Raw genomic sequence first — 26,681 nt, 5'->3', positions numbered from 1 at the left:
AGAAAGAAAAAGGAGGGGGGTTAAAGGGTGTTATGAGAAGAAATGGAATAGAAGTACAAGAATGAGGGATTCGCAAAGGTTGGAGAAAGGCCAGAGCGGTTTCATTTGTTCCATGGTTTAGTATTAAATAAGACACAGCACTATTACTCCAGTGCTTTCATTGCTAAGCTTTTTATTGAGAGCAGTTCTGAAGGAACAGATTACCATGGCCTGCAAATATGATACCTCCTTCCACTCCAAAGCAGTTGAAACCAGCAGTGAAGCCATTGGCCACACTGCTCAGAGAGATCCCTGATTTCAAACCTCTGGAGTAATGTAAGGTCTGTCATTCTTGGGACTCATTCCATATCTTTTGCCAACTTTTGTTGCTGTCATCCTTACTAACACTGAGTCACCTTTACCCAATGTTCAAGCTGCATAATTACACAGTGTCCTGGGTTTTTGGATGTTTGGGGTATGTCAAAAGTGCAAATGACAGCAACAAAAAACATCTTGCATGTTGTCTTTTTAAAAAAAATGTATTTTGAGAGCTGGAGGAGTAGAGGAAGGAAGGAAGGCAAATAACAGGAGGGAAGAGATGTTAATGAAAAGGAGAAGAGTATTTAATGTTTAATAAATACTGAACTGTTTTGGAAATAAAGTCTATTTTGATAGTTGGAGTAGAATATATTTTGGATTTGGGGTTGACTCCCAGTTCTTATCCTGTGTGAAGGTTGGGGAAGTTCACATTTCTGCATGAGTTCCTCCAGAGTCCAGTTCTGCTTTTTTATTTTAGCGATACCTCATGGCTTTAATGTAGGTAATCGGCAAGGGAAGTGATGCTTATTCAGTGACTTAAGCTACATTTGTACATATGTTAATCATTTTAGTGTTCCAAGCAACCTTCTGAAATAGGTATTATCCACTGGTTTTTTTCAAATGAGAAAACTAAGGAAAACAAAATAACTTGTTCAATGTCACTCATAGGAGCATCTGACACCAAAACCGATTAAGTGACAAGGTGTTCTCCTATTTTAGCAGTTTGTTGGCTCTGGTGTTCCAGCCAATAGGATAACCCAGATAATTTAAAAATTTTTTTTAAAGTAGATTTGCGCAGTTTTGCATTTCCTCAGCAGGATGAATGGTAGAGAAATTTGGTCCAGGAATGTGGAAAGTACCAAGTGGCCTGGAAGGGAACATTCATGTATGTTATCCAGGTGGCTAAACCTCATTAGGCTGTTGATAGCTACACCTCAATCGCTTCTTCAAATTGTCATCAGCTCAATAACTACCCAAAAGACTTAGGGTGGGTGTTTCTTCTCCAATGTGGGGAAATAGCGTGGAGGACAAGTCAGCCCAGGCGGGCCAATATTTCCTCTCTGCAGTACTGCCCCCAAGGTTGGTAGTTTATATCCACCCAGAAAGTCTTACCTAAACCCTCATTACATGGGGATGCTAGATAAAGGTGAACCGGGAGCAGACTCTGGCTCGGAATGAAGTCATTACAGTCTAGTGAGACCCTCGAGACACCTCACTTACTTCCCTTCCTGTGAATGTTGACAGTTTGATTTCCACAGACGAGGCGCTATGAAAATGGACTGCAGAGTGTTCAGTCTGATACCCCCCACCCTGCACCAGTAATCCCGTATTTGTCATGCTGAAATTAGTCATCTTCAAATTACAGCATCTGGCCAAAAGGGAGATAATCTCGGGGTGTTGGTGATGTGTACACTCATAGGAAACAGGAAGAGAAAGGCCTGTTAACTCATGACCCAGAAAGGAGTTTTAGTAACTCTGTCAGGGTAACCTTCTACTCTTAGTGGTATGGTTTGCTTCTCTTGTAGAGGGTCTTCCCTCTCCCCTCATCTTTATTGTAAATGCCTTTTTTTTTTTTTAAAGATTTCATTTTATTTATTTTTGGCTGCGTTGGGTCTTTGTTGCTGTGCTCGGGCTTTCTCTAGTTGTGGCCAGCGGGGGCTACTCTTCGTTGCGGTGCGTGGGCTCTAGGCACCCAGGCTCAGTAGTTGTGGTGCACAGGCTTAGTTGCTCCGCGGCATGTGGGATCTTCCTGGACTAGGGATCGAACCCGTGTCCCCTGCACTGGCAGGCAGATTCTTATCTGCTGCGCCACCAGGGAAGTCCCGACTTTTTATTTTGAATCCAAGAGGAACCATGACTTCTGTTTGGAGCAAAGCTTAGGAAATAGAAAAGAAAGAAGCTATATCTTAATAGAGGGCTATAGAATAAAAATTTGGAACTCAGAGATTTGGCATTCAGTTTGGCTAGTAAAGTCCTGAGAGAAAAAGTTTTACTTTCTATTTCTACCTTACTTTTTCTTTTCTTTCCTCTTCTTTTTAAAAACCTTTTATTATAGAGAATTTTAAAATTTACAAAAGGAAAGAAAATAGTTAAAGAAATCTGATGTACCCATCAATCACCTTAAACAGTTATCAACTCTTGGTTAATCTTATTTCATGTATACATCCACCCATTCCTTCCATTCCTAGATTATTTAAAGTGATTTCACACATTGTATCATTTCATATGTAAATATTTCAGCATAAATATATATATACATTTATACAAATAACCATAATACCATTATCATATCCATAATATCCTTAATAGTAATTTCTTAATGTCACGAAATACCATTATCACACCTAAAATATTAACAGAAATTACTTAATATTATCAAATATCCTATCACAACTAAAATAAGTTAACAGTACTTATTACTTATTGAATTTTCACTGTTCAGTATTACTAATTGTTTCTTTGTTTGTTTGGGTTTTGCTTTTTTATTTAAGAGTCATACATTGAAATCAGTTGTAAGTCTCTTATGTCTCTTTTAGCCTTTTGGTTCCCCCTCTATCTCTTCTTTTCCATTACAGTTTATTTGTTGAAGGATCATTTGCCCTGAAGAGTTTAGCTCAGTTTGCTTATCTCTAAAATGGTGCATAAAATTCATTATATTTGTGAGCTGGATTCTTGAGAAAGATCTGTAGAGGATTTCATTTGTAAGAAATGTTTAGATCTTTTCTTATGCCATTAAGAAATACCCATCCCCGAATATCTGAAATAAATTAAAATCTTTTTTTAATGACCTGTAAAGTTCATTTTCCTCATCTGAAGACTTTAGAGCTAGGCAGATCCTTAGAAACAATATAATCCAGTGTTTTGCAAAGTTGAAAAACTACAATCTGTGGTAAGAAATCCACTGGAGATCTACTAGTGGGTCTCCATCCGCAATTTAAAAAAATACTGTTGTGATACAATTGCTTTATTATGTAGATGAGGAAACAGCTTCAGAAAAGAAAGTGTCATGCCAAGATGATCCAAAGAATCCACATGGGAATGGGGTCTGGAATTTCTGACTTGCAGGGGCCAGGGATCAGATAGCCCAGGATCAGCCAGTTGCTGCACTCAGTAGCAGCGTGACCTTAAACAAGGTATTTGTCTCTTTCTTAATCTACAAAATAAGGACAATGCCATCACTTGCCTCAAAGCATTAGGATGACTAAATATATAAATATATAATTAAATATATAAGAAGTATAAAAACTCCTGAGCACAATGCCTGTCCTGTGTTAATTTTATTATTAACATTAATCTCCTCAAAACAGAAAGGTAACAGTGTAATACTCATCCATTAAAGTCCATTGGTTTTTCCCAAGAAAACTACAAGAGAAACAAATCTCAGCTGTTTGGATTGCAGCATCTTGCTTGACTTTGCAACATCTGTTTCCCCTCCAATCCTTTGCTTTGAGAATTTTGTTATGTGCTGGGGATATAAGAAAAAAAATTATCAGGATTAAGAATAAGTTTTACTGTACTGGCATGTTTTGGAAAACTGTAATATAATTGGTTATATTTTTCTGATGGGAAAAAATATGTAGCATTTACTTTTTTCTAATTGGAGATCTTGGTGGGTGATCCACTCTAAATAAATGATAAAAATGAATATGCTGCAATATAAAAAGTCAAATTGTAGAATAAGACTATGAAATTGAATGCAACCATAGGAAATAAGAAGCAGGCTACAGTATGCAGAGGGCATTAAACATCTCCTGGTAGAATGGACCATATTCTTGAAGTCAAATAAGGAGTAAGGGAGGATGTTTGAATTTAGCCTTCTCTTAAGACCCAAGAGAAGAGGGAGATGAATGGAGGCACAGTGGGGATATTTAAGAGGATAATTGTTCCAGAAAACGTACATATTCTATGTCATGATTCCCTTGTATCTTTTGCTATAGATGCCTTGTTGGAGGAACTGGAATACTCCACCCTCCAGGAGAGTGATGAATACTCCAACACAGCTTCTCCTCCCCTGGACCAGCATTCCAGAAAGGAGAGCAACCATGCTGAGACCTCAAATGCCCCTTCCATTCCGGATGACTCAAGTCCCTTTCCGGTAACTTTTCATTTATTGGAGTACCTTGAATATAGATATTTGAGTGCATTTCTGAAAATTAATTGTATCTTACATAAAATGATGCAAAAGGAAAATCATATATCCAAGAAAGAGAAAAGAATTACTCAATGATAACTTAAAGGTGGTTGTTTTCAGAAAGAAGAGGAGAATGGAGAAAAATCATAGAAGAATAAACCTTTGAGAACTTTTTTTTTTTTTTTTTTTTCCTGAGGGCCTGGTAACAGGCAGAGTATTCCCTAACTCACTTGGGATATTCTGATATCACCGTCTGGGTATCAGAGATGCATGTTGCAGTTTGACTGGAATGGCACTCAGTAAGGCCAGAGATCACCTGGGCAAGGCCAGGCAGCAGCTCAGCCAGATCTTCTGAGGATGATTTTTTAGGATCACCACTTTCCAGCTCTTATTTTCTGCTGAATATATTAGGAAATTCAATTAGTATATCCAGAGATGAGGAAGCTCTAGGGAACCAACACAAACAAACTAAACTCATAAAAGATTATGTATAAAAAACCCCCAGAAATCCAATTTATTAATTTCTGGTTAGAGTTTAAACTATCAAGTAGAACAGACACTAGTATTTGCTGATATATGTATTCCCTTCCTATGGATAAGTCTACATGCATCTACTTTATGGTTAGAAGGTTACTTGATGAGAATGGATTAGTGTAAGAGGAATTAAGTAGGTGCTCTTCATATCTGGTGTTTCTCAACTATGATATTCTGATTCATCCTTGTACCCTAAAGGAAATCACCAGTAGCACAGACTTGAAATTTGAGCCTATGGGTAGGTTTCCCTTTTAACTGTTCTTCCTTCCAGCTACATACATACAGTTTTAAGGATACACATTTATCTCTCTACTAAGGCGCTATTGTCTTTGTTCTCACTGTGAGATTATAGCCATAGCTATAAAAAAAAAGCAGCCAGGATAATCCTGTAAAACTTAAATCAGATCATCTTATTCTTCTACTCAGAACCCCAAGATGAATTGTCATCTCATTTGGAATAAAAGCCACAGTCTTTACACTGACTTTATGGGGTGACCTACGTCTTGGTTCCCTTGGAAGAGCCTGGGTTTATGCTTATTTTCTTGACATCCTATTACTGACTTTACCTTTTACCCCAGATTTTCCATTTTTTGTGTGTGTGAAATTTTTAAAATTAGTATTTGCATTAAAGTAAACCAGCATGGATTAATAGACCTCCGTTTGGTTCTTCTGGCTTCTCTCACAGTCTCATGTAGTAGCATATAAAACACATGTGCAGTGAACAGAGTTCTTATTTTATTGTAGCTGGATCTAAAAGACTAATGACCACTTGTCTCTCATTTCCTGATCCTGATAAGACAAAATCTAACTGACAGCTCCCTTTGAAGGATAATATGCAAGGTACTGGCTGTTAAAGCTAAGCCTTCAAGCACAGCCGTCAGGGGCAGCTAACTCCTTTGGTCTTAGGTGGTGGCAGGAAAAACCTTGAGGTTTTTTTTTTCCCCTGGGGGCCACTTGATATAGCACCACTCATGCTGTGCTGTGGTCCATGTGGTGGTCTGTGAGATGCAGGGAGCCTCGTCAGGGTCAGAAAGAAATATGGGAAATTGTGACTTAATGTCATACAAGTTGTGTCTAGGAAATAGAGGCTGAGCTCTTGCCATAGAGTACAGTATAACCTAAATGTTCTTGTTAAATCAGTTTTGTCACTAGTTGTATATTAAAGCTATAACTGTTAGTTTTATTATTTGGTAATGCTTTAAAATTTTGCAACAAACGCTTTCAGCAGCATATGGCTCAAACCAAAACCAAAACTGCACGTTTAATTGTCTCAAGAAAGTTGATGATGGGACTTCCCTGGTGGTGCGGTAGTTTAGACTCTACACTCCCAATGCAGGGGGCCTGGGTTCGACCCCTGGTCAGGGAACTAGATCCCACATGCATGCCGCAACTAAGAGCTCGCATGCTGCAACTCAGGAGCCCATCTGCCCCAACTAAGACCCAGAGCAACCAAATAAAAAAAATAATAAAATAAAGTTGATAATGGATGTGTAATCTAAGTATTTGTTAACATCTACCATCCACTGTGGGGGGAATAGAATGATCACTGTCCATTTGAAAACCGTAAGACACAAATATGGGGAAGAAGCATCAGGATCTACTTCAAAAATTAATGTCTAATTTAAGAAGAATGGGGCCAGCAGATGATAATTCAATATGTGAAGCTGCAGGAGGTATGTTTACATGTCATTGAAAAGCACACATTTCCATTTGGATCAAATTACTCTTCTAAATTAATTTTGCTCATTTTCAATTCCAAGTTTTCTTGTGCTTGTAAGTAAAGTGAATTGGTGATGATTAATTAATTGATTCCCTTTGCAAGCCATCAAATAATACCAGATTAAATCAGAGACCTCAATTAGAAAATTTAATTTCAAAATGGTTTAATTTTTACATCCAATTCAAAGAATCAAAGCAAAATATTTAGAAGTTCATTCTTTTGTCTAAAATGAGATTGTTAATGCCATTGTAAATTTAGTTGAAAAGTTCAACAATGGAGATAAAATGTTGTTCTGGGGTGGTGATAATACTAATACAGATTTTGGTGGAGCAGAGCATAGTGGTAAAATCAATGTTCTTACATACTTAAAAGCCTATGGAGCAGATATGTACTTGGAATTTGTTGTGATATGCACAAAATTCATGACTGCATCCAAATAAGCTTTAGTATTCCACCAATCAAAATAGAAACTGCTATTGTTAAAATTTACAAATTATATATGTATGTATATTTGTACAAAATCAGAGTATATATATAGCTCATCTACAAAACTTTTGTGACAGAAGCTCTTGTTGAATGTAAAAATATATTAGCATGGCTGTATGTATTTTCTCTCTTCATTGCCTGTGAGCCTGAGCCTTTGAAAAACCACTTTGTAAAGCAGCCTAAATTTAGGCCACATTTATGTGCAAAATCAATTGGAAATATTTAATCAAATTATTCAATGAATGTAGCATGAAAAGTCAGCTTTTGAAGTTTTTAACAAGTTGTAATTATGTGAAACAAAGCTTACAAAAAGGAAGAAGCTCAGATTTCTCCCTACAAAAGCCTGGGAGGATTTCAACAAATCAAAAGATGAGAGTTCAAATGGTTTAATTACCTAACTTGAAAATCGTGCTTTGGAAACATCTTGACTTTGACGGACCTCCTGATTTTAATTGGATAATTGCAGTATCTACATTTGATGAAGTGTTAAAAGGCATCACAAATAGAGACAATTTAAGAGCTCTGTCCTGTAAAAATATTATTGAAGAAAGGTGGGCCGAATGGAGGCAGAAATACAGCACATGTGAAAATATTGGAGCTGAAATAATTACACATTTTAATATAAAAAATAGAATTCAGAATATCTTCCATTTAGCAGAATCTGCTCTGAACTTATAGGTTCATCAGCATCTGGAGAGAGAGTATTTTCTCAGTTAAAACTATTATGGGCTATGGAGAAGCAGTGTCAACAATTTCAAATATACTAACCATAAAATGAAGCTTTGTAGAAGATTGCAATTTTATAAAAAATATAAAAATAAATAAGATCATATAGAAAAGAAAGACATTTTTCAGAAAAATTTTCACATCACAGTGTTAAAGGCAACAATGGCTAAGTAGCCAATTAAGGTATATATAAATATATCTATATCTCAAGAATAATTATTTACTTATGCTATTTTTAAATGTTTAAATAATCAATATGAAAGGTTTAAAATTTTTTTGCTTTCATGTTCATAGCTGTGTGTCATTTAAAAATATTCTAGAAAATTTTATTTTGAATAGAATTAGTTTATTGGTCCACCAATATAATAAAATAAAATTTTTGGTCCATAAATACATATTTAAAAATTAATGTAATATTAATTATTTTTTAGTCCCCTCTTTCACTCTCAAAGGTGTCCCAGTTTGAATAATGAATTATATGGTCACCCTACTTGCATGACTTGGCCCCTTGTACTATTTGCCCCTGTCTCATTGGTTCACTCACCTCCTATCTGTTCCATAGATGCTCCAGGGTGCTGTCTATCTGGATCATGTTACCCTTGATATCTGCATGCTTCCCTCACCCCCTACAAGCCCTTGTCCAAGTGCCCCTTTCTCAGTGAGTCCTTACCCAACCAATATATTTATAAATGCCATCCCTCCCCCATTTCTTATCTCCTACCCTTCATTAATTTTTATTATTTTTTTACCTATTAATTTATTATCTGTTTCTCACCACCATAATGTAAGGCTCAGGAACCATTTCTGTTCCTTTGTTTTGTTTTGTTTGTTGACTCCTGCATCCCCAGCCCTGGCACATGACAGACACTCAATAAATATTTGTTCGTGAAATAAACTACTGGTCAACTACCCTTTAGAGTCACTCATTATTTCTTTTGGTATGTTAAATTTAATTGTTATAATCTTCCCCTAAACCCCATCCTGTCTAGTTAAGGGGCTTTCCTCTGACTCATTTTGTTTGTTTTATGGTTCTTTTCTGAGTATGATGACTTCTCTATGTCAGTGCTTTTAGGGCAGGGAGGGGGACACCGTATTTGTTCACATGCCAGCTACTGTGCTTAGAATTTGGCCTTCCTCTGTGGGATGGCTGGTACTCCTCTGCCTTGTGAAAGGAGATTTCAGATAGGCTAGTTATCGTCCCCTTTAGAAGCTAAAAACATCTTCTAACTCTGGGTGTAGATAAGTACCAACATTTTTTTTTTATTTAAAAAAATTATTTTATTGAGGTATAGTTGATTTACAATGTTGTGTTAGTTTCTGCTGTACAGCAGAGTGATTCAGTTATCCATATATATACGTATTCTTTTTCGTATTCTTTTCCATTATGGTTTATCACAGGTTTTTCTTTTAACATCTTTATTGGAGTATAATTGCTATACAGTGGTGTGTTAGTATCACAGGGTATTGGATGTAGTTCTCTGTGCTATACAGTAGGATCTTGTTGTTTATCCAGCATCCAACAGAAATTCATTCTTTCTTCTCTTTCACTTGTATGTCTTAGGTGCAGCTCGTGTATACTACCAAAATCCAGGAGCCCCATGTCCACAGGTATTTTTTAAAATTAAATACTTAAAAAATTAAGTTTATTAGATAATTGTTATCAGCTGTGTTTGGACCATAATTTGCTTTGCAGGTGTTTATTATTAGAATTCCTACTACCGTCCCCCTCGTTCCATGATCTGTGAGCAGAGGTGGATTTCTGCCCAGCTGACTTGGCAGTTTCTCAAGGAGCCTGGCTTTTAGACAGGTTGTCCAGGATGGTGGGCTCTTCTATTTCCTTTACCACCTGAAAAAGTGTAAGTAGTCCAAGTCACCACAGATGTTTTGGCCCAGCCATTTCAGATATCATGCTTCAGTTCACAAAAGAGAAAACACCTAAAGAAATTTCAGCAAGATGCCGACAAAGTCAGACCTAGGATCAGGGCTGCGCTAAAACAGTGTGTCTCCGTGGAAGATTAATGAATATATACTTCTTTCCATATTTGCTCAAAATTTATTTAGTGGTGGAGGGGTTTCCTGTTAATAAAAGTTACTTATTGAAACAGATCCACTTACTAAGTTATCTCTTCTGGCCAAAGCAGAATTGACAGTCTAAAAAAATTAAAAGGCCACTTTTCCTGTTCTCTCTTCAGTTATAGCTTGCAATTTTTTTAAAAAAAGTGAGACAGCATTCTGGGAAACAAAGGGTTTAAAATGTAGGTAGTAAAGGTCCATGCTTGGTGAAGAGTACTACACCACATATTATTTGGTTTCAGAATTGCCACCAATAGTGCACACACGGTGTAAAAATAAGGGAAGGACCTGTGCTATCTTTTGAAGTCTTTTTACAACTCCCCACTTTAAGGCACTTTCTACTTTGATGGGAGTGAGGCCAATTTACTAATACATATGCCAGCTAATTCCAGTTCTAGGAAGCTGCCTGGTGGGCGTGTCTCCTAGGCCTTCCTGTCTCTCCCCCTTGTAAAAACATGAAAACAAAGCAAAGCAACAACAACAACAAAACAGTACCTGGTACACAATAGGCTCTCAGTTAATACTGATTTTTTTTTAAATTGAGGAAACCAAGACTTTAATGGAAACACTAATAAACACAGGAACGTGTGAGAACCGGCCCAGCCGACAGCCATTCTCCTGTGTATCTGGCGTTGTGATCAGTTGATGGCATTGCCAATGGTAACTTATTGACACCCCTCCTCTGTAGTACAAATCTGTGATCTGTTTCCCATCAGACCCCTTTCTCCCTCTTCTCTTGCTCTGCTCTGTACTCCAGGGGAGCTGAACCCTGCAGGTTGGGTTTTCCAGGCTCCAGGGTCTGTAGGCTTTTACTGGTTTCAACCAATGGGAGGCACTGTGGAGAGACTGGAGGGTGAAAGGCAGGGAAATTTAGGGCCTTTGCTCCCCTCAATCTCTCTCTCCACAGTGTCTCTGTCAGCAGTTATATCTGCTTTTATGGCTTCAGCTGGAGAAAAACAGGTCTGTTGTGGTTCCAGTTTATGCCTATTAAACTGGGCTCCTGGGCTCTGGTAACTTTGCCTCTTTGCTTTGTCCCTTTGGCCTCATGGCTTCCTGCTGTAGCTAATCTCTGGGTTCCCTCAATGTTTTCTGTTTGCTTCTTAGTTCTCCCATCACCTGTGTAATCAAATTTCTGGATTGAATTCCTTCTTCTTACTCCTAGTGTTTGTATTTTCCTGAGTGGACCTTGATCGATGTACTTAACCATTACTGAATGATACTTATTGTGTAGATCTGAGTGGGAGAGTGATATGAAATCCAGGTGGCCTAGTAAATATGTAATGGACTGATACAAACCCGAGGCTGGTATAATTCAGAGCCAACAAGGCTCACGTGTACAGATGGAACATGAGACACAGAAACAAGATTCCTGCATTGTTTCCACCATTTCCTCTGGCTTGCTTAAATTAACCAAACGTTAGTTTCAACTTTAAAAGTACCAATACCTTGAAATACTAGTTGAGAATATATGATAGTATTTAGAAATGTATCTTTTATATGAACAGAAATAATTTTGGTAAGAATAGGGATGGAGACTTCATAAAAATATTGCAGAGGAATGAATGGGGGAAAAAAATGAAACCCCTCACTTGAGAAGTCTGGCTTTTTTTAAACGCATCTCTTGTATTTGTATTATTAAAACCTCTGAGTAATGAAGTTGTTGCTGATGGCATGCTAAGCGCCTTTATCATCTTCAGTAGGTCTGGGGACAAATCAAAGGAGATTTGAGGTTTCTCTCTTTTCACAAACATTTCCTGTAGTGATGCAAACATCAACTCTTCAAGGTCTCTCATTTCTTATTTAGAAGTTTATATTGTTGACACAATTACTCTTAGGGTATTTTGGCAATGATCTATTTCTCTTTATACACTGCACTAGGAGTCTGGTTAGAAACCAGTAAGAGTTCTTTCAATAAGCACAAGTATACCCCACCTGTGAGATGGACAGGTTTTTAGGATTATACAGACCCATCTAAGAAACTACATTTATTCTACACTGGGGCACAGGGCAGAAGAATGTGTTCCCAGTCCTGCTGCCTTTTGTATTTCTAAGACACATGCCTGTGGCAGCAATTACTAAGGGGTAATGACTGAAAAGAGTTGTGAGAGAGAGCTCCTCTGTACTTTGTTGGAAACCTCCAAGAACTAAATCAGTCACTTGTAATCAGTCACCTGACCATTTTTGTTCTTAGATTAAACACCCCTACTCCAAAAAAAAAAAAAAGCAGAAACCCAAACTTATGTGGGGCAGGAGGCCATGTTGTACCTAAAAGACAAAGTCTTTTAAGAAGGGAAGAGATCCACTTCCTCCTAAATTTTCCTTGTTAAATACTCAAACTGAGTCAGTAGCAGGACATGTTGTACCCAAGAGATAGTCTTTTTTTCTTAAGAGAGGAAGATAAGCATCTTCCTTCTACTTTTTCCCCAGCTGATAAATACATAAAAATAAGTAAAGTAGTAAGACTTTGTTGTCATTTTTGAAAATATATTTAGTGAAAGACGTAGAATATTTGGTTTTATTTATTGCTTTGTGTGTGTGTGTGTCTCTGTCACACACACACACAGTTTGGTGGGTTGTTAGCTAAGCTTCTTGGTTAATGTTAATTGCAAACATTATTCCGGAGTCAGTTACCTGTATAACCCAGTGATTCCACTTCTCAGAGTGTACTCTATGGAAATAAATATCAAATATTTATGTAGCAGTATTGATTATAACAGTGAAAATCAGAAGCAATCTAGGTATCTAACAATAAGTGATTGATTTCATAAATTATGGCACATTATGCATTTGAAAACTATATAGCCTTTATATATCATTTTAAAAGATAATTTAGTGATAGAAAACACAAGCTTCAGAGTGTGCAGGCCCAAACTCTGTTATTTGCCATCTGTATTGGGTAGAGCAAAGTTTTTAACTTCTCTAGGCCCCAGTTTTTTCATCTGGGAGTGATAAAACTTACCTTTAAGGTTTTTATGAGGATTTAAAGAGAACATGTGTAAAACCCTTTACAGAGTGCATGGTGTAGTGTACACACTCAATAAATGTTAACTATTACGTTTGCAAAGGACAGATAAGGATGTGCATAAGGATATGGAAAAATGTTAACTTTAAAACATGAAAAAAACAGTAATATTCAAATTTTCTAAAATCATACACAATCATAGAAGAGTGTAAAAATATAAGCCAGCATGTCTAGAGTATTAACTGCCTCTCAAAAGGAAGATTATGTGTGGTTTAGTTTTTTCTTTGTATTCCTCTGCAGTTTTAAAATGTTCTACATTTAACATATTAATTTTATATTTAAAAATAATTTTAGTAGGATTCACTCACAACACTGTAACTGTATTAATGTAGTGTACGGAAGGTTGTTTATGGAATCGTTATTTATGCATGTGTGTATAACTAAGATATACGTGAGAATTGTACTGCTGATGCCCCATCTGCCACCCCTACCGCCTCATCTGTTTTCATCATTGTTTCTTTTCTAGTATAGAGGACCTTTGTGTTGAAAATACAACTTCATGTACACAATTATTTTATAAACTCACGTATATAAAAAGTCAGAGAGATACCTTCTGCTTAATATTAGTGTAAACCTAAAACTGCCCTAAAAAATAGTCTTTAAAAAAAGTCAAAGAAGGGACTTCCCTGGTGGTCCAGTGATTAGGACTCTGCGCTTTCACTGCTGGGCCCGGGTTCAATCCCTGGTTGGGGAACTAAGATCCTGCAATCCACGCTGGCACCACCAAAAAAAAAAAAAAGTCAAAGAAATGCAAAATATACAGGGTAAGATGTGAGACCACCTCCAACAGAGTCTTTCCTCCCACCACCTAATTACCAGCTCCTTAGGTAACTGTGCCGGTAGGTATGTCTTCTTCCAGACCTTTGTGTATGCATATTCATACTTATGTATCTGTGCTTTTAAAATTAGATAAATGGAAGGATATTTTTCATACTGTTCTGGGCCTTGCTTTTTTAAGTTAACAATATAAATGAGAAGTCTTCCTTAGTTCATAAAATTCTATGTGGGCATTCTTTTTAGCAGCTGCAGGGTTATTCTATAGCATGGGTGGACCATAATTTATTTGACTATATTTTCATTTAGTTTTAATTTGCTCATAAAAACTATTCTGTTTTTGTGTTTTAAGGAATGTCCTTGTACGTATATCTTTATAAATATGTCCAATTTTTCTGTAGGATAGAGTCTTAGAAGTGAAATTGCTGAATCCAAGGGTATATGCATTTGAAATATTGATAGATGCTACCTTGCAAAGGGTTTTATAATTTATGTAGCTACCTATAATATATGTAAATGTATCTGTGTAGATATAACCCTGACTTTTGCCAACACTGCATATTGTCAATCTTTCAAAACTTTGATTCATGGGAAAAAAATGGTATCTCACCATTTAATTTGCATATTAAAGATTGAGATTGAGTATATTTTTATGTAGTAAACATTCAAATTTCTTTTTCTGAAACTTACTTTTTAAAAAATCCTTAGCTCAGGTTTCTTTTGCATTATATTTTTACTATTGATTAATCAACTTTTAAATATTTGAATATTGTTTATGTTTTAAATATTTATTCATGTTAAATTTTTTAATACTATCTTTATCAATATTTTTTCTTTTTTGACATCACTTGGGAGTTTTATGCCTTTCTTAGGAAAGTCTTTATCACTCCACATTATTAAAAAATCCTCCGTTTTCTTCTAGTATTTTTGTTTAAACATTTATATCTTGAATTCATTAAAAACACATTTGTGTGTACAGTGTGTTAGGGATCTAAATGTATTGTGTTCCAAATAGGTTATCATGCACCTTGATTCTAATAGTCTGTTTCTGATTATTTGAAATGCCAGGTTTACCATATGCAAAGTGCTTATAGGTACTAGAGTCTGTTTCTGGGTTTTCTAGTCTACCCTACTTTTGTTCTACTTGTCTGTTTCTTTACCAACATCACACAAATTAAATTATTATCACTCTATAGGATACCGCATCTACTGGGGCAAGTTATCCCTGTTTTTTTTTATCTTTCTTCAAAATTGCCTTGAGTGTTCTCACTTGTATTGAATTTTAGCATCAGCCTATTAACTTGAATAATTCGATTATAATTTTTGTATGGATTACATTGAATTTATAGTTTAATTGGGAGAAACTGACATCATATTATGCATCTTTATTTAGGTGGGTCTTCTTTTTAGTGATTTTTCTTCATCGAAATCTTACACATTTCTTGTTAGATTTATTCTTTAATACTTAATATATTTTTTTCTTGGTATTGTGAACACATTTTTCTCCTCATTGGATTTTCAAATCAGTTACCCCTGGTCTATAGGAAAGACACTAATTATTTCATTTTATTCTTGTATCTAGTAGCCATCCTGATTTTTAAAAATTCATTATAATAGTTGTTATATCATTTATCTGTCATTTTCTAGGAATATTATTATATATTTAAAAAGAGAGTGCTTTACATTTTTCTTTAAAATATATAAATCTCTTATCTTTACTTTTAAATGCATTTGCTAATGCATTCTGGAATAATATTAGAGACTAACAATGAGAGTAGGAGCCTTGTCCTCCTCTTCCCTTAATTAGAAATGTGTTTAGTATTTGACTATTAAATATGAGGCTTGTTATAGATTTGTATAGACATATTTTGTCAGGTTATGGAATTTTTCTTCTTCTCCTCGATCTTCAACAACAGGAATGGTGGTTAAATTTGTTTTCAATTGCTTTTCAGTACTTCTCAATATGTTTATAAAGATTTTCTCTTTTTCTGTTAGTGTAGTGAATTATAATAATCCTTTTGGTAATGTTGAACCATTCTTGGATGACTGGTATGCACACTACCACACACACACACACACACACACACACACACACACACACACACACACCATTCTGTCTTTGGTTTTAGTACCAAGTTTCTGAGATATTCATAGAACCTGTTGGGTGATTTTTTCCATATTTTATTATGTACTTGGTAATCTATACAACGCTCCCAAAAAGCTGTTAGTTTTTTTGGTTTGTTTTCTGTTTAAATTGATTTATGCTTTTATTCCTTCTGTTTAATTATTATTTTATTTTTTAGTTTTTGAGAGTCTTGAGTTGGATGTTTCATTTGCTTCTGGTCTTTTTTATTTTTCAATATTGCACCTAGATCTATTTATATTTTTCCTTTCAATAACATTTTGCTTTCAGCTCTGCAGAGCATGTGTGATTTTATAGCTGTTTCTAAATAGTTTGAAAATTGTTAATTTTTTCTTTCTCCCAAGAATTACTTAGAATTACTTTATTTTTATTTAAGTAGACAGGATATGGTCTGTATGATTTACTTCTTAGAATTTATTAGACTCTATTTTGTGTCCTCACACGTGGTTAATTTTACTAATGATTATGCAGGTATTTGAATAAAAATCTGTTTACTGTTTCTGGGGCTCATGGACCAATGTCTTCTCTGTATTTATTTATTTTTATGTATTTTATATATTATATAAATGTTATTATATGTTATATAAATATATATTAAACATATAAATACATAGTATATATATTATATATTTATTTTTTGTCTTTCACTTGACAATAACTGAAAGAAGATATAATACTTTATAGTTTAAAAAAGAATGCTGTTAAAATAAAAAATACACATTGGACCGTGGTCTTCAAACTCTTTTCAGAGGCTGCTTTTTTCCTGGTTGTTGGGGGAGAATGGCCACCCAGCTACAGGTCCGGCACTTTTCTTCATGCACTTGAGAACAATAGTCGGTTTTTGAGACGACCAGAGGGAGACATGGAGACAAAGGCAGGGAGACCTTGTTCAGATGTTTAGTACCTAGTTTTTAAAAATAGTCTCTGTCTCTAGTTGTAGTCATATCTAAGGGGTTAATAGTTAAAACTGTGTTTTCTGGTATTTTATGCATGGCCTAACATTTATTTGAGTTTTGATGTGTCGGTATGACTTTTTGTTTTCTCCCTATAGTGAGGTCCAAGAGCCAAAGGAATCACTGCCGCCTCCTAAAACCTCAGCAGCTGTGCAGTTGGAGGAGCTGATGGCCCACCTGTGTGAAATGCAGAGCCAGGTGAGCACAGTGCCTGTGATACAGCCTTCAGGGTCTCATCTCTGTGGACTCAGCTCTGCATTCCCCCTTGAGAAACTCTTCTAAGTCATTATTCATTTTCCCATACTAAATTTAATTCAATGGATGAACTCAATTTTGTACTATGTATTTGTTTTTAATTGAAGTATACTTGATTTACAATGTGTTGTATTAGTTTCAGGTGTACAGCAAAGTGATTCAGTTTTGTGTGTGTGTGTGTGTGTGTGTGTGTGTGTGTGTGTATATATATATATAAATATATATATGTGTATATATATATAGATATATATATAACTGATTCTTTTCCCTTATAGGTTATCACAAAATATAGAGTATAGTTCCCTGTGCTATCCAGCAGGTCCTTGTTGGTTATCTATTTTATATACAGTAATGTGTATATGTTAATCCCAAACTCCTAATTTACCCCCCGCCACCCCTTTACCCCTTTGGAAACCGTAAGTTTGTTTTTTATGTCTGTGGGTCCATTTCTGTTGTGTATATAAGTTCATTTGTATCAATTTTTTTAAGGTGTATTATCTGGACATAAAAGATACTGTGATACGGGTTCTGATCTCAAGGGGCTTGGAGTGTGCTTGATAAAATGAGGCATAAGACTCTGTGACATTTATAGAATAAAAGACAGATTGTTTGCCACTAAAGCTGGATAAAGTGTGGAAGGGCTGTTAAAGAGAACCCCCTGAGTGGGATGGAGGACACCTGTGGGCTAGCTGGGTCAGAGCAAGGGAGAGCAAAGTGTGGCTTTGACAGTAGGAAGGATGAGTCCTAAACTCATACTGAGATAAAATCTGCCCCCTTGTTCTAGTCTCCAGAGCATGGGTGGCAAGCTCACTGGCCTGGCAGGTAATGGAACTCACATAAATGGACCTAAGAATTTATTAAGGGAATTATCATCTAGAATTCATTCTTTTTAAAAAGTATTTTATGCTGGAGTATAGTTCATTAACAGTGTTGTGTTAGTTTCAGGTGTACAACAAAGTGATTCAGTTATACATATACAGGTATATATTCCTTTTCAAGTTCTTTTCCCATTTAGGTTATTACAGAATATTGAGCTAGAATTCTTAAGACAGAGAATCCATCCATTCTGAATTGGTTGGGGGATATGATATGTACCCATGAAATGAGCATGAAATAGTTTCAGGGCAGTGTATAAAAATGTATGTGATTGGAAGGGCAGGAAGCTTATCTCTGTGGCTCACGTTTGGACTTCCAGTGCCCAGCACTGTTCCTGATACATTATGAATAATGCGTACTTATTAGAGGGACAAATGAATAAATATCAGAAACAAGGTTTCTTTAATGTCTACGGTAAAGCTGGGTGCATTCCTCATTGCACTGTATATCTGAAAATACTAGAAAAAAATCTACATTAGGAATTTTTTTTTTTTCTCCGCCATGCCGCTCTGTATGTGGGATCTTAGTTCCCCGACCAGGGATCGAACCCACGTCCCCTGCATTAGAAGTGCAGAGTCTTAACCACTGGACTGCCAGGGAAGTCCCTGCACTAGGAGTTTTAATTGCGTGGTGTTTTTAAATTGGTTTAGCACGTGTCTTGGTTTATTTACATTTTCAAAAAATATCTGTTTATTTTTTGAATACCTTTACACTGTACAAAAATCAAAAGTACAAAAGTTTACAGTGAGCTGTTCCCAGCCATCCAGTTCTGCCCCTTGGAGGTAGTCAGTATTTTCTACTTTTTACATACCCTTTCAAAAGTATTCTGGAATATACCAGCAAATAGCTATAGATGTAAATGTACAATGTGTAGCTATAGATACATTATTGTGTTTTTACTTAGGTACTTTCAGGCCTTTTCCCTGTTAACCTTTTGAACACTACTCTCTTCAGCATTAACTAACATTATATAATAGAGGAGGAAGGAAATGTGTCATATGATAAGATTCTTGAAGGGAAATGAGCATTTTGGATTAGTGAGCTAATGTGAGGTTATTCCAAGCAGTAAAAAGTGGATAAGTAGAGGCCTGAAGGCAGACGGTAACAGATCACATTCAGGAGACTGCAGGGAACCTGGCTGGCTTTAAACAATGGAGGCTTTTTACGGAGTAATAAAAGATGAGATTGGAAAGGTAGAGTGAGGGCAGTGGATGGGAGACTTAGAATGTCCATCTGATGCTGCAAATTCCATGCTGGAAGCAATGGAGAATCATTGTAGTTCTCTGATCAGGAAGTATTAGATAGATGTTTGCAGTAGCCCAGTTGGAAAGGAGTTGAGAGAGATGGAATCTCAGGACCAGAGTTGACGAAGGATAAGTTGGGCAATTTGTAATTTGTTCTGTTTTGTAATTTGAGGTTTTTCCTTTGAACGTTTTATAATAACTGTTTTGGAGTTTTGCTTTAATAAATCCAATCCATCAGCAAGTCTTATCTGACAACTTTCACCACCTTCTCCACTGACACTGGTCCAAGTCATTTCTAGTTTGAGCTGTTATAATGGTCTCCTGCCTAACTAGTGCCTCTAATTCCACTCTGGCTTGCCCACACCTAATTCCTCACTCGGCTACCACAAGGATCTTGTAAATCAGATTCTTTCACGCTCATGCTTGAAACAAAATGGTTCCATCACCCTTGGAATAGAACTGCAGCTTTTATCCTGAGGGCCCTATGTGATCTTTGCCTCTTTTTCCATCATTTTTTCCTGACTCACTCATTCTCACTCCCTCTGCTCTAGCCCTACTGACCTTTTTTACTTTTCTTTTTATGTGTCAGACTGTCTCCTTCCTCTGGGCCTTCTTTCCCTCTGGAATGCTTTTCCCACAAATATCAATATTTCTAGATCTCAGTACATCACTCAAGTATCTGCTCAGATATCACCTCCCTAGAGAGCCTTCTCTGCTCACCCTCATCTAAATCAGTTTTCCTCTCCATTCCACCCTCTGTCATTTGTCTCAATATATAACTTACATCTTATCTCCACCTGAGATATACCTCACATATTTATTTCTTTAATTGCTTATTGTCTATTACCCAGAGAATGTAAACTGCATGAAGGGCAGACACTTGGTTGGTCTTGTACATTGTTCTACACCAAGAGCCTAGAGCAGTGATTGGCACAAACCAGGTGCCCAATAAATACTGCAGAATAAATGAATAAAAAGAAAATAAGGTTAATTGTTGACCTGTGGTCATCATAAGAGATAAAGTATCATCTTCATATATTCAATTTCCTATTGCCAGAAAAGATTTGCAAACAGAGGAAGATTAGTCAGATTTCATTTGCCCTGAGGAACTTAGAATGAGAAGGAAATGAAAGCATTTTTATTGGTGTTACAATGTTAGATTCTCCCAGTGCGTTGGAGGAAGGCTAGCGAAAGACTAAGGGATCGTGCAGAAGACGCCAGTGAGGATGACTGTCTCTGTGGTTCTCTTCCTGACACAGGTTACAGTGAAAGCAGATACCAGCAAGAAGCACTTACCAGACAAGCAGGATCACAAGGCCTCCCTGGACTCGATGCTGGGGGGTTTGGAGCAGGAACTGCAGGACCTTGGAATTGAGACAGTGCCCAAGGGCCATTGTGTTTCCTGCTGGAAACCGATTGCTGGAAAGGTGGGATAGGCCAAGACGTTGATCCTACAGCCGTCTATGTCTGTGTGTATGTCTGTCTCCATCCCACTAAGGATTGTTCTTTCTCCTTATATTCTAAGACAGTTTAGTAATAGTTACTGATCCCTTACTGTGCTCCAGGCACTGAACAAAGCACTTTACAAGTATCCCTTTATTTAATGGTCACATTAGCCCTTCAGTGGCCACAAGCCCTTTATAAAGATGAGGAACCCGAGGACTCAGGGTCATTAACTGACATGTCCAAGGTCTAGTAGGAGGTAGAGGTAAGATCCAAACCCAGGAGAGTCTGGCTCCCGAGTTTGAGCTCTTAACCAATTTCTTGTACTGCCTTCACCCAGAGGAACTTTCTCACTGCTCCCTCTGTTCAGACATTCTGGGTGTAAATCAATTGATTTCGATTTTTAGCTGCACTCGGCTCCATATCATGGCCACAGACTCCTGCTCGGGCATCATTCTTCACCAAAACCATAAAAAAGGGCTTTGAGACCTGATTTTGCATGGGGTGTGAGGTGAGGTGTTCAGATCAGAGGAATGAAAACTGTCATTGGCCTTCTCCTCTTCCAGGGGTCCCTTCCATGCCAAGGTATGGTTAGTTATCTCTTGTCCATCACTGCGATGCTCTGTTTTGTTTCTCCCATCCTCTGGGGCAGTATAGTGGGAATGATAATTTATAGGCCTTTCTCAGTGTGATCGCTCAGGAAAGTTGGGCACTGTTTTACTATCCATAAAGTACGGACAAGAGACCTAGGTCTAGGCCTCAGTGTTGTGCAACTCCAGGGGGAGTCGTTTACATGGAATACTGTTGGAAGAGCGCCCTCCAGAGTCGTGCCCCCTATGGACCCTAGAGCCCCCAACTGGGCCCCCACTTGCCAGGCCTTGTTTTGTTCTCCAGGTGATCCATGCTCTAGGGCAAGCGTGGCATCCGGAGCACTTTGTCTGCGCTCACTGCAAAAGAGAGATCGGCTCCAGTCCCTTCTTTGAGCGGAGTGGCTTGGCCTACTGCCCCAAGGACTACCACCACCTTTTCTCTCCGCGCTGTGCTTACTGTGGAGCTCCCATCCTGGATGTAAGTAAACCGCCCTCCCCCCTGCTTTCATGTAGCTTTTACTCCTCGCTTAGAGCTGGGGTCAGGTTTTACAGCTCTGTAGCATTTTGATCTCTCCGGTGTGTTTCTTTTCCAGAAAGTGCTGACGGCCATGAACCAAACCTGGCACCCAGAGCACTTCTTCTGCGCTCACTGTGGAGAGGTGTTTGGTGAAGAAGGTATGACCCAGGGTGCTTACAAGAAGACCAGCAGAGCTTTTCCCTGATCTGCTTTGTTGGTCCTGGTTCTTGCCTCTACCATCCAAGTGCCCATTTCAGTACCAAATGCCATCCCTCCCTACCTTTTTCCAACATTGATGAATTTTGTTTAAATTGACCTTTTTAATCAAAGAAATACAAATGCATAGTTTAAAAATGCAAATATTACTTCAAGAGTAATATTAAAAAGAACAGTCCCTTGCTTTTCCTTTTTCCACTGCCAAATCCAGTTCTGCTCTGTAAATTTTTTAGCTTCTTCTATTATTTATTTGTATGTTTTAAATAATATATTACTACATACTGATTTTTTTTTCCCCCAGTTTTAACCATTATGTATTAACTTTCTACCAGGAGAGATGAGGATTTAGAAATTTTATTACTACCCCACGTACCCCCAACATAATTCCTCCCCCATTCTCTCAGTTATAAGTAGGTCATAATTATAGGTCAGATCAGTATTCAGTGTGTATATGTTAACAGTCACATAAATATGGCTCACAGCTGAGCCACGTAACAAACTGATATAGTAGAGCATGGATTTTGGGGTTAGACTGTCTTGTTCAAATCTGGGCTGTGGTATTTATCAGCTATGTGATGTTGTTCAAGTCATTTAACCTCTTTGTACCGCACTTTCCTCATGAGTAAAATGGGCCTAATAATAATGCTTACCTTCTAGGGTCATTATGAAGATTTTAAGAGACAGTATCAGTATAGCGTTTACAACAGTGCCTGGCGCATGGAGGCTGGTAATGATGATGATTATCATTATCATGGTGTCCTTTTCATACACATTTGTTTTTTTCCTGAAGTTAATATTTGGATCCCTTTTTCATTAGCTTCATTTTCATTGTACTTATCACTAATTTATCTGACAGAGCTGTGAAATCCTTCTCAAAAGGGTCAACCATGGGGCTTCCCTGGTGGCGCAGTGGTTGAGAATCTGCCTGCTAATGCAGGGGACTCGGGTTCGAGCCCTGGTCTGGGAAGATCCCACATGCAGCAGAGCAACTGGGCCCGTGAGCCACAACTACTGAGCCTGCGCATCTGGAGCCTGTGCTCCGCAACAAGAGAGGCCGCGATAGTGAGAGGCCCGCGCATCGCGATGAAGAGTGGCCCCCGCTTGCCGCAACTAGAGAAAGCCCTCGCACAGAAATGAAGACCCAACACAGCCATAAATTAATTAATTAATTAATTGAAAAAAAAAAAAAAGGGTCCACCACATGTGGTAATATGTCAGTTGCATTTGTTTTCTTCTTGGAGACGTCTGTCCAGGAGGCTTTGTTCCTCCTGCTCCTGCCTAAAACGGTTTCTCCTCAGGCCTGTGAGAAGCCATTATTCTGGGCCGGTATCTTGGGAATTATTTTTACTATTTCCCTCTATCTTTCAATACATGTTATTGCCTTTATTTTGGTGGAGCACACCTCCAGTAGCTTCTGAGAAAGAATGAATAGGAGGTAAAAGTTTTGAAACCTTGAATATCTGAAAATTTTTTGTCTACCTTAAGTTGCCCGGACATAGAATTCTAGGTGGAAACTATTTCCCTTCATCATTCTGAAGACATTGCTTCGCTGTCTTCCAGCTTCCATGGTTGAGAAGTTTTTTCTTAAAATTTTGTTCTTGTTCCTGATCCTTTCTATGTGACCTGTTTTTCCCCTTTTGCAAGCTTTTTTTCCTTCTGTTTTCTGAATTTTCTTGATCTTTTTCTGACTTCTTTTTATGTTTCTTTTGAACAAATATGATTCATGCATGGAATCAGAAAGCTTCTTTATTTTTTCTGTTCCTGTCCTTTTAGAATTAACTCAGTGGGAAAAGTTTTCTTCTAAATGAAGATTTGGGCAGTCCCATGTCTTTTTTTATTGTTCTCAATAAACTCTTCTAAATAGAAAATCAATTTAAGACACAAAACACAAATCTAAGTCCTTAGGTAATTCAGTCTGTGTAAGAGCTAAAGCTTTCCAACTTTAAAGTGACAGCTACTCTCTCCCCTGGTGGGGCCTTTAAGCTGCAGGAGGCCAGGGAAGGGGGTTGTGGCCTTTCATTGGTCCTTTCTTGCTTCCACTCTCATACCTATTGCTAATCTTGATAGCTGACCCCTCCAGGGTTGAAACAGGGGTGGAAGAGGTGAGATTGGAGGGCAGGAAAGTTCTAACTTGTCTAATTTGCTTTGTGCTCTCCGGACCTGTCAGATATTTAACTCTGACTTTCTTTTTTTACTTGGATGTTTTTGTGGATTCAGTCCGGATCCAATTACAAATTCTTGGTGGCCCTTTACATGTCTTGGCTGGCCGTTCTCCCCTTAGCACGTGGATCTTTGAGAATCCATTCCACAGAGACTCTTTTCTGCAGGATTTTCATTGTTCCCTCAAGGTGATCACTTAGAAATGATTATAATGGTTCCAGGTTAACTCTTTCACTCATTGTTTCAAATATGGACCATGGGAAACTTGCATCTTTCTCTTGCAGTCAATGGGACTGCAGTTAATTTCAGGCGCATCACTCTATTCAGCTGCCATAGGCCTCTTCAGCCAGATGCTCACCTGGGATGAATCAAGTACCATCAACTGTATCCCGCTAATGGCAGGGGACACATACTCAGCTCTCTGAGTGGTCCCACTGAGTTCCCCCTCTTGACTTGAGGTTAGCCGGAACCATACCGCGTGCTCCTTGGTGGTAGTGGTGGAGCACACGTAGCACAGTTTTCTCCAAAGAAATCCCTCTCTCAATTTCCCCTTCTCTTTACCTGTTTTATATCCTAGGTGTGAGTGAGGAGTTCAAGATGTGTGCAAATAGTCCGTGGCTATCTACTTTGAGGGATGTCTTGCAGCCCACTTTGAACTTTGATGTCTATTACATCTTGATGCCTTATATCTTGTTACAATGGTCTTTGCAAAATGCTGCTGACCTTTGGTTGCCCATTTTTTATTTAAGAATGAATGAGACACTAAAATGCTAACTGGAAGCTCTGTGGGTAAGGCAGAACGTGGTGACTGGTGGACTCAACTGTATGGTACTCAGGTAAGGTGCTCTGGCCATTTTGCTGCGGGACCCCTGACTATTTTAGGTCTTTCATCTTGAATAAATTTTACCAAAGAGATATTCTCCTTTGACATCCTCCTCTGATATCCTCCTCTATTCTCCTTTTGACATTACAGAAGTTAGTAAAAGAGATTGGGGGATGGGGTTTTCACCATTCGGCATGCCAACTTTTATTTAATTCTCAATTTTTAGTAGAAAGCTTGACTTCTTTTCTTATGATGTCCAGTATCCCTGATCGTTGAGACCCTCTGGTTTGAAATTTATAGAAATAATCACTGCATCTTATGGTAAGATGAGAGATCTGATTTTCTGACAGCTCTTCGGACTTTCCACCAATCCTGTTTTCAGCCTTGAAGACTATTTTATGCATTCAGTTCCTGAGCCCCTTTGATGTTTTGGAGCTCAGGATGGCTTGAGTTTTATTGGCACCTCCCCTCTTCAGAGATTTAGATTTCAGTTTGTTTTTTCTTTCTGCCAAGCTACATGCCACTCTAATACCTACTTTAAATTTTGGAGAATTTTATTGATATCTCATCTGTGGCATGTCCTTTCCTTTTCTCTTTTTTCCTATGAGTCTTTCTGTTTTAAATAATTCTTTAACTATTGTGGTGATGTTTCAAGAGGGTGTGAGGATATACCTGTGTGTTGTGCCATTCTCCTGGAGGTCAGGTCCTAAATATCAGGCAGGTTATTATGTATATTCCTAACTATTATTCATTTAATCCCCACCACAACTTTGAGAGAATAATTTTATCCCACATTTTACCAAGTTATAGATGGAAACACTGAGCATCAGGGAGGTAAAGTGATTTTTTTAAAGTCATGCAATTAGAAAATCAAAGAATTGGAATTTAAATTCAGGTCTCATTTCAGCAAGTTCCATGTTTTGTTCTGCACCATCATAACTGCCCCTTGACAGAGGCTCAGTCCCTCTTCTGCTGTTGTTGTCTCTTTACTTTCTTGGCACCAACACGGTACACTTTATTTGAAGACAGACCTGGATAGAGTAGCACTGATAAAATGCATTGTCAAAGTGCTTTGTAGTAATTTGCTTGCTCACTGAAGCTTGTTCAATGCTTTTCACAAATCATTAGGTCTTTCATTTTTAGATTGCACTTTGGTTAAGCAACATTTTTCATTGAGATTTAATCTAAGTCATGGTCAGTTTATATTGCACTGGTAGCCTTAGAAGTCTGAGGGTTTGTTGAGTAGAACAGTCAGCAAGTGAATACTGCTCACAGATGATTATGATGTGGAAGTTGCCTGAGAGCAGAATAACAGGATGCAGACATATGTCAAGAAGAGACGTAAGTTAGATACAAAAGAAAAATACCCTATTCATAGGATGATCAGAAAGTGCCATGAAGGTAGCTAATTCTTACTGTTTTTGACTTGGACCCCTTCTAAGCAGACAAGGCTGATTTGGTCCTTTATGACTTTACATGAAAATATGAAGCCACACCTAAAACACACTTATTGAGACAAGTGACAAAAAAGGCCATTTACTAATCAGAAGCTCCTCTTGGGTTGTATTTTTGTTTTCATCCTTTGTTTTCTGTAAATGGGTCTCCTACCATATGGTTAGTCCATTAATTAGCCCAAGGCATCCTGCCTTGCCCCAAGTCACACAGTCACACACAAAGTTTCTGTAATGACAGCTTAA

At 37.6% G+C, this 26,681-nt stretch overlaps 1 protein-coding gene across 5 annotated transcripts in view; it reads left to right on the top strand.

Moving 5' to 3' along the window:
• LPXN (leupaxin) overlaps positions 1-26,681 on the top strand; it is a 48,191-nt gene that overhangs the window by 9,378 nt on the left and 12,132 nt on the right. For all 5 annotated transcript variants that reach the window (XM_082476113.1, XM_082476116.1, XM_082476115.1 and 2 more), the window contains 6 exons: positions 4,236-4,393; positions 9,457-9,503; positions 16,959-17,058; positions 20,495-20,662; positions 21,573-21,746; positions 21,862-21,943. In XM_082476113.1, the coding sequence (XP_082332239.1) occupies positions 4,236-4,393; positions 9,457-9,503; positions 16,959-17,058; positions 20,495-20,662; positions 21,573-21,746; positions 21,862-21,943 (729 nt within the window). The remainder of the gene's footprint in view (positions 1-4,235; positions 4,394-9,456; positions 9,504-16,958; positions 17,059-20,494; positions 20,663-21,572; positions 21,747-21,861; positions 21,944-26,681) is intronic.

This window comes from Balaenoptera physalus (assembly GCF_965194825.1).
Source record: "Balaenoptera physalus genome assembly, chromosome: 10".
Classification (NCBI taxonomy): domain Eukaryota; kingdom Metazoa; phylum Chordata; class Mammalia; order Artiodactyla; family Balaenopteridae; genus Balaenoptera; species Balaenoptera physalus.
The sequence above is the reverse complement of the archived record's forward strand: the minus strand, read 5'-3'. Positions and strand labels throughout refer to the sequence as shown.